Raw genomic sequence first — 13,620 nt, forward strand, 5'->3', positions numbered from 1 at the left:
GTAACAAAGGGGCCAAGTGTATACAGTCGGGGAAAGATGACGTATACAGTTGGGAAAACCGGACAGCCACATGCAAAATAATGAAACTACACCACTATCTTATGCCATACACAAAAATCTCGAAATAGGTTAAAGACTTGAATGTAAGACCTAAAACCATAAATCTCACAGAAGAAAACACAGGGGGTAATCTCCTTGACATCTGTCTTAACAAGATTAGATTTTTTTTGGATTTGACACCAAAGGCAAAAGTAACAAGAGAAAGAATAAATGAATGGGACTACACAAAACTAAAAAGCTTTGGCACAGCATCAGAAACCATCAAAAATATGAAAAGGTAACCTATGGAATGGAAGAAAACATTTGCAAAGTATATATCTGATAAAGGATTAACATCTAAAATATAAAAATAACTCCTACAACTCAGTAGCAACAAAAAAGAGAAGGAAGGAAGGAAGGAAGGAAGGAAGGAAGGAAGGAAGGAAGGAAGGAAGGAAGGAAGGGAAAGAAAGAAAGAAAAAAGAAGAAAAAGAAATCTGGTTGGAAAATGCACAGAAGAGGGGCGCCTGGGTGGCGCAGTCGGTTGGGCGTCCGACTTCAGCCAGGTCACGATCTCGCGGTCCATGAGTTCGAGCCCCGCGTCGGGCTCTGGGCTGATGGCTCGGAGCCTGGAGCCTGTTTCCGATTCTGTGTCTCCCTCTCTCTCTGCCCCTCCCCCGTTCATGCTCTGTCTCTCTCTGTCCCAAAAATAAATAAAAACGTTGGAAAAAAAAAATTAAAAAAAAAATTTTTTTAAAAAGAAAATGCACAGAAGAAATGCGTAGACCCTTTTCCCAAAGAGGACAGCATCACCAATCATTAGGGAAACGCAGATCAAAACCACAGTGTTAGAATTCTAACCACCTGTTCGAATTGCTGTCATTAAAGAGACAAAAGATGACAAGTGTTGGCAAGGATATGAACAAAAGAGAACCCTTGTGCACTGTTAGAGGGAATGTGTACAGCTACTTTGGAAGAGTATATACGTTACCAAAAAAATTAAAAATAGAGCCTTTGATCCACACCAGTTCTACTTCAGGGTGTGTATCTGAAGGATAATCACTATCTCAGATAGATATCTGCAACCCCCCCCCCCCAACAGCACTTTTTACAGTAGCCAAGACTTGGAAACAACTTCAGTGTCCACTGATAGATGAGTGGTTAAAGAAAATGAGAGATAGGTAGGTAGGCAGGTAGGTGAATATACATCTATACGTATACTGTTTTCCATAGTAGCTGTGCCCCTTTACATCCCCTCCAATAGTGTACAAGGGTTCTCTCTCTCTCTTTTCTAAGGTTTACTTATTTCTGAGAGAGAGAGAACATGAGTGGGAGAGGGACAGAGAGAGACACACACACACACAGAATCTGAAGCAGGCTCCAGGCTCTGAGCTGTCAGCACAGAGCCCGACGTGGGGCTCAAACCCACGGACCACGAGATCGTGACCTGAACCGAAGATGAACGCTTAACTGACTGAGCCACCCACGTGCCCCACAAGGGTTCTTTTTTTGTCCATATCCTCGCCAACACTTGTCATCTCTTGTCTTTTAAATGATGTTTATTCTAACAGGTGTTAGATAACATTTCATTGTGGGTTTTTTTTTTTTTTAATTTTTTATGTTTATTTATTTTGTGAGAGAAAGAGTGCAAGCAGGGAAGGGACAGAGAGAGGGAGAAAGAGACAGAATCCCAAGCAGGCTCCTTACTGCCAGCTCAAAACCAGATGTGGGGCTCTAACTCATGAAACTGTGAGAAAATGACCAGAGTCATTTGAATCCAAGAGTCAGATGCTTAACCAACTGAGCCACCCAGGTGCCCCATCATTGTGGTTTTGGTTTGTATTTCCCTAATGATTAGTGATGTTGCCCTCCTTGGAAAAAGGAGGCACAGTTTCCAACCAGATTTCTTTTTCTCCTCTCTCTCTCTCTCTCTCTCTCTCTCTCTCTCTCTCTCGTTGTTGCTATTGAGATAGGTATCTATCTATTTATGAATATTATTCCACTGTAAAAAAAGAAAGAAATTTTTGACAACATGAATGAACCTTGGGGGCATTATGCTAAGTGAAATGAGTCAGAGAGAGTAAGATAAATACTGCATGATCTCACTAATCTGTAGAATCTAAAAAATCAAACTCACAGAAACAGATCAGATTGGTGGTTGTGAGAGGCATGGGTTGGGGGTGGAAGAAATGGGTGAAGGTGGTCAGAAGGTACAAACCTCCAGTTATAAAATAAATTCTGGGGATGTAATTGTATACCTTAACCTTATACAATGTTACATGTTGACAGTAACAATAAAACTAGGAGGAAAAAACTATCAAAACAATAATAAGAAAATAAGCAACCCAGTTTTAAAAGGCTTGAATTGGACAAAATATGTGGACAGAAACACTGCCAAAGAACGTAAAGTATGTCATAGAAGCCTCTGAAAGGATACTGAACATCATTAGTAGGAAAAGAAATGTTAGAACCACAATGAGATATCATATACCTAGTACAATGGCTAAAATTAAAAATTCTCATCATACCAAGTGTTGGTGAGGATGTGAATTCCACAGCTGGAATCCCCATACAATGACAATAGGGATATAAAATGATACAACCTCTTTGGAGAGCAGTTTGGCACGAGAAAGTTACATAGACACCTCCCTCCCATATGACTTGGGTACTCCAATCCTTGGTATTTAGTCAAGAAAAATAAAAGCATATGTCCATACCAAGACTTTCATACAAATATTCATAGCAGCTTTATTTGTAAGAGGCTAAAAGTGGAAACAATTTAAATTCTGTCAACCGGTAAATGAATTCAAATATTGTGTTATATCTATATAATAGACTACTACCCATCAGTTAAAAGGCATGAGCAACCGATATACTGCTACAATAGGGATGAATCTAAAAATAATACGTACTGATAGAAGTCAGACAAAACCAGAAATGTCGTACTATGTGATTCCATTTATATGAAATCCTGGAAAATTCAAGCTAATCTATAGTGACAGAAAGGAGATCAGAGGTTGCCTGGTATGTGGCTGTGGGGTGAGTAGGAGGAAGGGATTACAGAGAGGCACGTGGCAACTTTTGGGGGCACAGAAACTTGACTGTGGCGATGGTTTTACAGATAGATATGTATTTATGTCAAAACTTACCAAATTATGCATTCTAAATATGTTCAACTTATTGTATATTAATTATACTGAATAGGGGCGCCTGGGTGGCGCAGTCGGTTAAGCGTCCGGCTTCAGCCAGGTCACGATCTCGCGGTCCGGGAGTTCGAGCCCCGCATCAGGCTCTGGGCTGATGGCTCGGAGCCTGGAGCCTGTTTCCGATTCTGTGTCTCCTTCTCTCTCTGCCCCTCCCCCGTTCATGCTCTGTCTCTCTCTGTCCCAAAAATAAATAAAAACGTTGGAAAAAAAAAATTATACTGAATAAAACTATTTGAAAAAAGAGTAGGGAGGGGCAAAAACCACTAGGGAATAGCGTAGAGCAGGGAAAGTTCTTGAATTCTCTAATTTTGTTTTTTTTTTCCCCTATCCCTTGCAGCTGTGCTCATTTGATTTCCTTTAAAAGACTGGGGTTGGGGCACCTGACTGGCTCAGATGGAAGAACATGCAACGCTTGATCTCGGGGTCCTGAGTTCGAGCCCCATGTTGGGTCTAGAGATTTTTTTTAAAAAAAAGGAAAAGGGGGGAAAAAAGACTAGGAGCTATATTAAGGGAATTAAAAAGTACATAATGACTAAATGCTAATGTGATTGTAGTAAAACTATTAAATTCACACCTTACAGGTAGCTATGTAAATTGGTATGGCACCTTTGGAAAACCAAATGGCGATGCATTCCAAGAACCATTTAAGTATGTTTATATCCTTTAAGCCACTAATTCCACTTCCAGAAATTGATACTAAAGAAATACCATTTTATTTTATCTTATCTTATTTTAAGTTTATTTATTTTGAGAGAGAGAGCGAGACAGAGAGAGAGTATGCGCACTCGTGAGCAGGGGAGGGGCGGAGAGAGAGGGAGACCGAGGATCCCAAGCAGGACCTGCACTGTCAGCACCGAGGCCAACACACCGCTCGATCGCACGAACTGTGTGATTGTGACCTGAGCCGAAATCAAGAGTCGGATGTTTAACCAACTGAACCACCCAGGCCCCCCAAATGAAGGTTTTGGTTTTTTTTAATACGATATTTATTGTCAAATTGGTTTCCAGGCAACACCCAGTGCTCATCCCAACAGGTGCCCTCCTCCATGCCCATCACCCACTTTCCCCATCAGTTTTGTTTTTTTTTTTAAAGACATAAACTTATTTTCTGGAGAGGCAGAAAATAAAATTTAGAAAGCTTTAAAACGCATGAAGAAAGCTGAGTCATAAGATAGAGGATGAGAAAGCTGAAAAGCAACCCAATTTCCACTGCAGGACCCCCACACAAGTATAAATTGCTAACAGCAGGCTCCCAGAACTTGGGCTGCCGACAGGAGAGAGGAGTCTCCCCTGGGGAATCTGATTAGCCCAGGAGAAAACCTAAAAATAACCATACAGAGATGATGGGACAGCAAGTCAGATTTCATTCTTATATATGAGCACACCGTCCAGGATCGTCAATCATTTGGGGGAAAACATCCAAATGATAGGAGAACAGAAAGTGAAGGAGAGAGAAAGAATCAAAGAAATAATTCAAAAAACTTTTCCTAAGAGAAGAATATGAGTTTCTGGATTGAAAAGGCCCCCTGAGCATCTTGCACGACGGATGAAAATAGACTGTCCGTAAGGCACATAATTCTAAAACTTTTAGGGCACAAAGGAAACATTTCACAAGCATCCGTAAAGAAGAAGAAATTGCTTGCATGCAAATAATCAGCTCCTCGGGGCACTACCCTTACTTCAAATTCTTAGCAGCCACTATGCTTATTTCACATGGTCAATATCACATTGGACGGCACAAAGACTATTTCTATCATTGCAGAACCTTCTAGAAGACAGCACTGCTCCAAGTACCCCTGCCCCTGATTCATAGTGAGACTTGATTTTGATGAAGTTGTATTTCATATGTACTTTCCCGTTGGCCACCTTTGCCGGATTAATTTTGTTTTGTTGTTTTGTTGTACAATGAATACATACTTTCTTTTCAAGGTGTGCGTGTTATCAACATCCTTGTCTTTATTTTGTTTTACAGTTGTTTTTTCAGCAATGATATTTGAGACTATTACAAATCAAGATCTGCCTGTGATCAAGTGTGTTTTAATCAATCATAAGAACAATGATTCATCACTGGGGATATCATCATCGTATCCCATGGTAAAGTAATGTTAAAATTCTAACTTTAGCTATTTTCTCTAGAGACCATACTTTGTAAGCTGTTGAGGCCTACCATGGCCATATGGATTTTTCTTTCTGTGTTTGTAAGTATATTATGTACTCATATGCACTCCATTCCATCCAGATCATGTTCTCTCGGGTTTGAATTCAGGAAGGACACCAATGCTGAGCATGAATAAGTAACAGAAATTACCCTTTCTCCTTGAAGAGAACCCAAGCTTCTCCCTCAAACCTTAGCCCCTAATTTCCAACTGCCTCCTGGTTATGGTTAAAATGGGTTTTCCGTTTGCTCATTAAAATCTACCTATTTTATTTCATCTCTACTTCCCCAAACCTGCTCATATGCTTGTATTAACTGATTTCTGTTTCTGGCCCTGTCTAGTTCCCAGGCTTGAAAGGTCAGCATCGTTCTGGGCTGCTTCCTCTCCCTTACCTTCACATTCGGTCAGTTACCAAGTCTTGTCAATTTCCTTGCTTTGCTAGTTCTCACTTAATCTCCTCCTATTCTCTGGTCCCACAGCCACTTCCAGAATTCAAGCCCTCAGTATCTCCCCCATAATCCCAATGATATCGCAAGGGACTTCTTCCTTCTAGAGTTCATCGCAGACAGGGCTGCCAGACTGTTCTTTCTGAGGCACAGCTACATCCTTCACTGCCTGGCTTGGACCCTTCAGTGACTTCCCATTAAGCTGACATGAGATTGCTCTATTATCCGACTCTGGCTCCGTCGGGTTCCACCTTTGTTTTTCATCACCCTTCTCCTCCAAGCAGTTCGTATAACAGCTTAGGTATTTACTCAGAGGAAGGAAGCTTAAATAACAGAGGACTGAAAATATTTCAAAATATTAGAAACATACGGCAAAAAGGGAGCATACCTTAGCCGATTCCGTGAACATTTTCAGTGAAGGATTCATACCGATGGGTAGTCACTGTTTTCTTTTACATGGGTGTAATACCTAAACACATAACATGACGCCCTGAACTTCGCTCCCCACCCCCCAAAAATCAGAGATAGCAAAAATATTCTCAAATTTTAAAAATAGTGTGAATTTTATAAGAATATAAAACTTCTGGGGGCGCCTGGGTGGCTCAGTCGGTTAAGCGTCGGACTTCAGCCAGGTCACGATCTCGCGGTCCGTGAGTTCGAGCCCGGCGTCAGGCTCTGGGCTGATAGCTCAGAGCCTGGAGCCTGCTTCAGATTCTGTGTCTCCCTCTCTCTCTGACCCCCCCCCCCCGCCCCCCATTCATGCTCTGTCTCTCTCTGTCTCAAAAATAAACAAACATTAAAAATAAATAAATAAATAAATAAATAAATAAATAAAACTTCTGATTTAAAACATGATTTTTTATGTCAGATTTTTAACAGAAATTGGCATCATAACATATTGCTTATTAATAATGACACTTTGCATATACAGGATTTCCGTGTGGACAAAAAAATGTTAATATTATTTGCCATGATGTTTTAAACTTTTATTGTCTTTTCAACTTAAGAAAATAGCTGCTTACGTTTCAGTGTTTTCTTATAAAATACAGTCTTCAAAAAAAGCTAATAATTGGTCTTGGTTCCTAGTATTAAGTCGTGCATTATTTTTTTCATGCAGTATAAATTGTATGCTTATGCAATATTCAGGATTGGATTAAGACCTCATAGCTCTCAAACAACATTTAACAGACAATCCTGCAAATCCTAGATGCTGCAAAGATGTCTGCACAGCTTTTACCTCCTTGAAGCTGAAGCTGCTCTTTTTGGGTATTTTCCTACTTTAACGTGAAGTGGATTATTAGTGTAGCAGCGTTCTTGAAAATAATGGTTTAGATTTCATCCACAGTTCACACTGCTCAGATGAGACATCTTTCTTTCTTTCTTTCTTTTTAAAGTTTATTTATTTTTGAGAGAGAGAGAGAGTGACAGAGCGTGAGCAGGGGAGGGGCAGAGAGAGAGGGAGACGCAGAATCTGCAGCAGGCTCCAGGCTCCGAGCTGTCAGCACAGGGCCTGATGCGGGGCTCGAACTCACAAGCTGTGAGATCATGACCTGAGCCAAAGTCAGGGGCTTAACCGACCGTGCCACCCAGGTGCCCCAGATGAGACATCTTTCTGGGAATCTTATAGTTCGGGCGCGTTCTGAATAACCAAGCACTCTAGTAGACAAAACGTCCAATGTAACTCGAATAAATAGGCAGCTACATCCTTAGCTGTGTTACCAATATATCCTAGAACCAAAGTAAGATGATTTTAATGTTCCCACAACCCACTTAATTGTTTAAAGTCATCATTTATCATTTCTGTTTGAAGATGAATGTGGTGTGGGTGCTGGGTTTCTCCACTGCAGAGTTACTGTTTGTTTTCTTTGTAATTAACAAGTATCTGGGGGAAGATGCAAATATCCGGTTTCTCCTCCAATTTTCACCTACTGATTTTAGCACCCATTGGGGATCTTGCCACAACAGTCTTACTGTGATGTTTGCCTAAGGGTGATTTTCTTTTCCCCCCATTCCCTCTACATTTATACAGTGGAATTCTGTGAAGAAGAGCCATGTCTTCTTTCTATTCAATTTATTCATATCAATATGGACTCAGAGATATTTATTTTATTCTATGAGTTATGACCTGAGACTGTCATTTTTATTATGGTATTCAGATTTGTCCAACTTAGGCCATTGGGAGCTACTTCATATAGACTTCTGTGTCATTTCAACACATTCCCTTGTTTTCTCAAGCACTTCCTTACTTTCCAGGGCTGCAGGACAGTTCAGCCCTGGAATTAGCCATTTCTCTAAAAAGCTCTCCAAAACACTGGAGAATGGTGTTTAGAAACCAAGGTCTGAGAGTCGGGTGTGCTCATTGCTATTGGGACGTCATTGCCTCTAGGCAATGTATATACTTACACTACTGCCCCCCCCCCCACACACACACACACTCTGTTTATCTCTCTATCATCTCTACATCTATCTGTTTACCTATCTATGTATATACCACCAGAAATCATGCTGATAGCTCTGCTTTCAATTCAGCTTTCAATTCAGCAAAGGGTTTATTCAACTTTTTCTTCTTTCCAATTTTGTACTTCGTTCTTCGATAGTAAGAAACCTGGTTCTAATTATCTGTAATAAATGACTTATGTAAACCTAGTATATACGTAACCTGATTTCAGAATTGCTAACCCACACCCCAGTGAGACACAGAATTACTAACGTGAATACAGCCTTTGTGTACAATTCTTTTTGTCTTTAACTTTATAGTATCCAACATAATATTTTTCTTTTCTTTAAGTTTATTTATTTATCTTTGAGGGAGAGGAAGAGAGAGAGAGGGCACGAGTGAGTGCAGGGCACAGAGAGTAAGAGACAGAGAATCCCAAGCAGGCTCCACACTATCAGTGCAGAGCCTGATATGGGACTTGAACTCATGAACCACGAGATCATGACCTGAGCTGAAATCAAGAGTAGGACACTTTATCGACTGAGCCACCGAGGTGCCCCAAGCACACATAGTTGTATTAGCTATTGCCAGATGCTCCCCAGAAGGTTTGTACCAGCGTGCATTCCTCCAGAAATGTATAAAATAGCTGCTTCCTCCCAACCTCACCAACAAAACGTGTGGTCATAGTTCAAAATTTTTGGCAGATTGACAGATAAGTAGTATCTCAGTGTTGTTGTTGTTGTTGTTGTTGTTGTTTTTAAGTTTATTTATTTATTTTCAGAGAGAGAATGTGAGCAGGGGAGGGGCAGAGAGAGAGCGAGAGAGAAAGAATCCCAAGCAGACTCTGTACTGGCAGCACGGAGCCTGACATGGGGCTCGAACTTAAGAACCGTGAGATCATGAGCTGAGCTGAAACCAAGAGTTGGACGCTTAACCAATTGAACCACCCAGGCGCCCCTCAGTGTTGTTTTAATTTATATTTTCTAATTATAATTGAGTTTGAACATTTTTTTCATATGTTCAAGGGCAAGTCTTTATATCTGTCTTTGGTGAACTGTCTATTCAGTTCTTTCTCCCATTTTTCTTTTGTGTTTTGGTCCTGCATCCCTCATTGTCAAAAAAATTCTTTATAAATTAAGGGGATTTATTTGTAGTCTGTGTTGCAAATATTTTCTTCCAGCACGTCAGGTTTTTTTATTTTGTTTTGTTTTGTTTTTACTTTATTCTGTGCCTGTCTTTTAAGACCCAGCTCGAAAATAAATAAAACATTAAAAAAAATTTTTTTAAGGGGGGCCTGGGTGGCTTAGTCAGTTAAACGTCTGACTACCGCTCAGGCCATGATCTCATTGTTTGTGAGTTTGAGCCTCACGTCAAGCTCCAGGCCATGGAGCCTGCTTTGGATTCTGTGTCTCCCTCTCTTTCCCTGCCCCTCCCCTGCACGCACTCTCTCTCTCTCTCCCTCTCTCAGAAAATAAAAAAAATATTAAAAAAAAAAAAGACCCAGCTCAATTTCTGGATTTCAGTGAAGCATCCCCACCACCCCCATCCCAGCTTGGAAGTTACCTGTCTCTTCTCCAAAGTTCCAGAGCACTCAAATTTACCTTTCTTTCTTTTTTTTTTTTTTTTTAAGATTTTTTGTTAATGTTTATTTTTGAGAGAGAGAGAACAGAGTGCGAGCAGGGGAGGGACAGAGAGAGAGGGAGACCCAGAATCTGAAGCAGGCTCCAGGCTCTGAACTGTCAGCACAGAGCCTGACACGGGGCTCGAACCCACGAACCTGGAGATCATGACCTGAGCCAAAGTCGGATGCTCAACTGACTGAGCCACCCAAGTGCCCCTCAAATTTCCCTTTCAAAGTAGTAGGTATCCTTTTTTTTTTTTTTTATGTTTATTTCTTTTTGAGAGGCAGAGAGAGATGGAGTGCAAGTGGGGGGAGGGACCGGGAGAGAGGGAGGCATAGAATCCCAAGCAGGCTCCAGACTCTGAGCTGTCAGCACAGAGCCCGACGCGGGGCTCGAACCCACGAACCGCGAGATCATGACCTGAGCTGAAGTCAGATGCTTATCCGACTGAGCCACCCAGGCGCCCCCATCAAAGTAGTTGGTGTCTTTTCATGGGGCACATTATATTTCACCTGGTGTTTTAGTTATTCCTTCCTACTAGACTTGAAACCCTTTAAGGACAAGATCAGTGTCTTTTCTTCCTAGTCCCATAGTGCCCAGTAGATGGTCTAGCACTTATCAGATATTGAGTACATGAACTTACCCGTTACTTGCTGAATAAATGAATACAGAAAGGCAGAAGTATGGCTTGTGATCAGTAGCAGAAGACCTACCTACCCTGCTCTTCACCTGAAGAAGCTTGTGTGCGTGTGTGTGTGTGTGTGTGTGTGTGTGTGTGTGTGTGTGTGTGTGTCTGCATGCACATGTGTGCGTGGGCGTGCTGTGCTGGGTGTTAGGAGAGTGACAGGTGAAGGGTCCACAGACAGAAGTTGCTATCACACCTTCCTCTCAACATAACCTCAGTTACTTAAAGCCGCCAAGAAGTATGGTGGTGGCAGTGAGCCAAGGTGGGGGGTGGAGGGGTGGGAATCGGCCCAGAAAATATTTTGGTTTTTAAGTTTTTAAGTTCCTTCTAACACAGGTACCATTTTGCCATTGCCATGTAGATTCTTATCGACACACCAATAATCACAAACACAGTTACCCGCCTATTATGAATTTTGTGACTATTGTTTGTATATTAGTTTGCTAGAGCGGCCTAGAAGTGTGAAATCGAGACGTCCTCAGGGTTGGTCCCTTCTGAAGGCTCTGTTCCAGGCCTTTCTCCTTGGCCCGTAGAGCTCTATCTTCATTTTCTTTTCTTTTCTTTTCTTTTTTTTTTTTTTAAGTTTATTGATTTATTTTGAGAGAGAGAGAGAGCAGGGGAGGGGCAGAGAAAGGGAGAGAGAGAAAATCCCAAGCAGGCTCCGAACACAGGGCTCGAACTCATGAACTGTGAGATCATGCCCCGAGCCAGAATCAAGAGTCGGACGCTACCTACTGAGCCCCCCACGTGCCCCACTATCGTCACTTTCACATGGCGTGCTTCCGGGTGCGTGTTTCCTTCAAATTGCCCCTTCCTGTCAGCATGCCAGGCACACTGGATTAGAGCCCATCCAAATGGCCTCGTTTTAACTTGATCACCTGTGGAAAGGCCTTATTTTGGATAAGGTCACATTCTGAAGCAGTGGGGCTTAAGATTCAACATATGAATTTTAGGGGGAACACAATTCAACTCCCAACAGTGTGTCAAATATATTAGAAATGCAGCCTAAAGTTATCTATCTTTTCTATAGAGAATTGTGAATAATAGGATTTTCGGTCAGTGGCATGTTCTCCGGTGTCGACCTCCTTGATAAAGGTCCCAGTCAGGGGCACCCGGTGGCTCAGTCGCTTAAGCCTCAGACTTCAGCTCAGGTCCTGATCTCGCAGTTCAGGCCCCGCCTCAGGCTCCGTGCTGACAGCTCCGAGCCTGGAGCCTGCTTCCTGGAGCCTGCTTCGGAGTCTGTGTCTCCTTCTCTCTCTCTCTCACTCTGCCCCCCACCCCCACCCCCGCTCGTGCTCTGTCTTTCTCTCTCTCTTTCTCAAAAAGAAATAAAAACATTAAAGAAAAAAGAAAGGTTCCAGCCAAGAAGAGGATGCATCAAACGTGCCCTTGTAGTCAATTCACGTTGTTTCCACTCAGGCATCAGAACCCGCAGAAGACCTTGGGTGTGCCTTGAAACCCGAGAGCACAGAGGTGGTTTATGGAGCGGCCACTGTGGAAGTGGACATATCTGCATCCATCACACTGCAAGTCCTGGTCAACACCCCAGGGAACATTTCCTGTCTCTGGGTCTTTAAGCACAGCTCGCTGAATTGCCAGCCACACTTTGATTTACAAAACAGGTAACTGGGTTGGAGGAGGGGGGGGGAGAGGGAGGAGAGGAGGGGGAGGGGGGGAGGGGGAGGGGGCGGAAAGAGGGCGGGTTGGTGAATGTGCCCCCACAAGGATTTTTGGAGGAAAACATCCTGGCCGCAGAATGTGTTTCTTTTCAAATTTCTATCCATATCCATTATAACTCTTTATCTCCAGAGAAATGCTGAACTAAAAATACAGTTAGGACATGAATACCTGGCATTAAATAGCTGTCAGACCTATAGGATGTACCACACAGAAAGTGAGTTCTAATGTTAACTATGACCTTGAGTGAGTACCCATGTTGGGTCACCAGTTGTAACAAATATACCACACCTATGCAAGATGTTAACAATAGTGAAAACTGCGTGGGGAGGACATAAGTGGGATCTCTGTACTCTCTGCTCAATTTTTCTGTAAATCTAGATTTACTCTAAAAAAAGAAAAAAAAAGCCGGTTAACTTAAAAAATGACACATAGATACACAGATATAGTTAGGGCTTAAGGAGGCAGTGAATGGCTGGAAAAATGTACAACAAATAGGGGAAGACTATTTGGGATTTTTAGGATGTCTTAGTTTTTTAATCAGATCTTGTCTGAGAGGTAAAATGTTAGAAGCTTTTCACTCTCCTTAAAGTAGTCAGAAGCTGCTTTTGGGGGAATGCTCGGGGGAAAAACATTTGGTTTCAATCTGTTTTGTTTCATAGTCTGATGAGCAGAATTGCAATGATGGGCGACAGTCACAAAGTGTTTTAGTAAGAAATGGATCCGTGTGCGAGGAATATTGGTCTCATGATCTAGAAGAAGACACCTCAGCCAAGAATTGTGATTTAATGGCCAAGTTTGTATCTAACTCTGCCGATTGCTGCCCTCTGCTGTCCCAGCCCCTGTGGATGATCCCAGATAGGGGCAGGAAGAAAGCGGCACCAGCCATTTAAATGCCCACTTAATAATTCTAAAGCTGCTTTTCTCTCTAGTTCTTGGGGGTGTTCTGGGGTCCCATGGTGTAGAGGAGGCATTGTGTTTCCAGCAACAGTGCAGGAAGTGGTACCTACATGGTCCCCAGGGGGTAACCTGCCTGCCTGACGTCTGGGGGGATGTATCTGTGACCGATTCGTACCGACTTTAAGGTCAAACAAACGTGATTTTTAGGACAGTAGCTATAATTCTGAAGTTTGGTTCTAAGTCTTGGAGCACACTTGTTTTCCTTTCCTCTTTTGAGGCCGTATTACTCACTTCTGTTTTTTGGTTACTTGTATCTTGGGGTTAAACCAAAGCCCTCTTTTAGGCAGAATTTTGGCTTCAAGAAATGTTCTGGTAACCTTAAAATGTTATGCCACAACAGTCCTCACGGGATTGAGACCAAAACGCCAAGTAAAAATGTAGGGTTGTTTTTG

At 42.2% G+C, this 13,620-nt stretch overlaps 1 protein-coding gene across 2 annotated transcripts in view; it reads left to right on the forward strand.

Moving 5' to 3' along the window:
• FLT3 (fms related receptor tyrosine kinase 3) overlaps window positions 1-13,620 on the forward strand; it is a 78,730-nt gene that overhangs the window by 18,097 nt on the left and 47,013 nt on the right. Inside the window, exons 1-3 of one of the 2 annotated variants that reach the window (XM_086714542.1) lie at window positions 3,830-3,893; window positions 5,218-5,339; window positions 12,011-12,213. In XM_086714542.1, coding sequence (XP_086570668.1) covers window positions 3,845-3,893; window positions 5,218-5,339; window positions 12,011-12,213 — 374 coding nt within the window. In that variant the 5' untranslated portion in view covers window positions 3,830-3,844. Of the gene's footprint in view, window positions 1-3,829; window positions 3,894-5,217; window positions 5,340-12,010; window positions 12,214-13,620 lie in introns of those variants that run through there. The other variant, XM_086714547.1, reaches the window with a different exon arrangement.

This window comes from Puma concolor, chromosome A1, assembly GCF_028749965.1.
Source record: "Puma concolor isolate L17-30 chromosome A1, mPumCon1.1.hap2, whole genome shotgun sequence".
Lineage (NCBI taxonomy): Eukaryota > Metazoa > Chordata > Mammalia > Carnivora > Felidae > Puma > Puma concolor.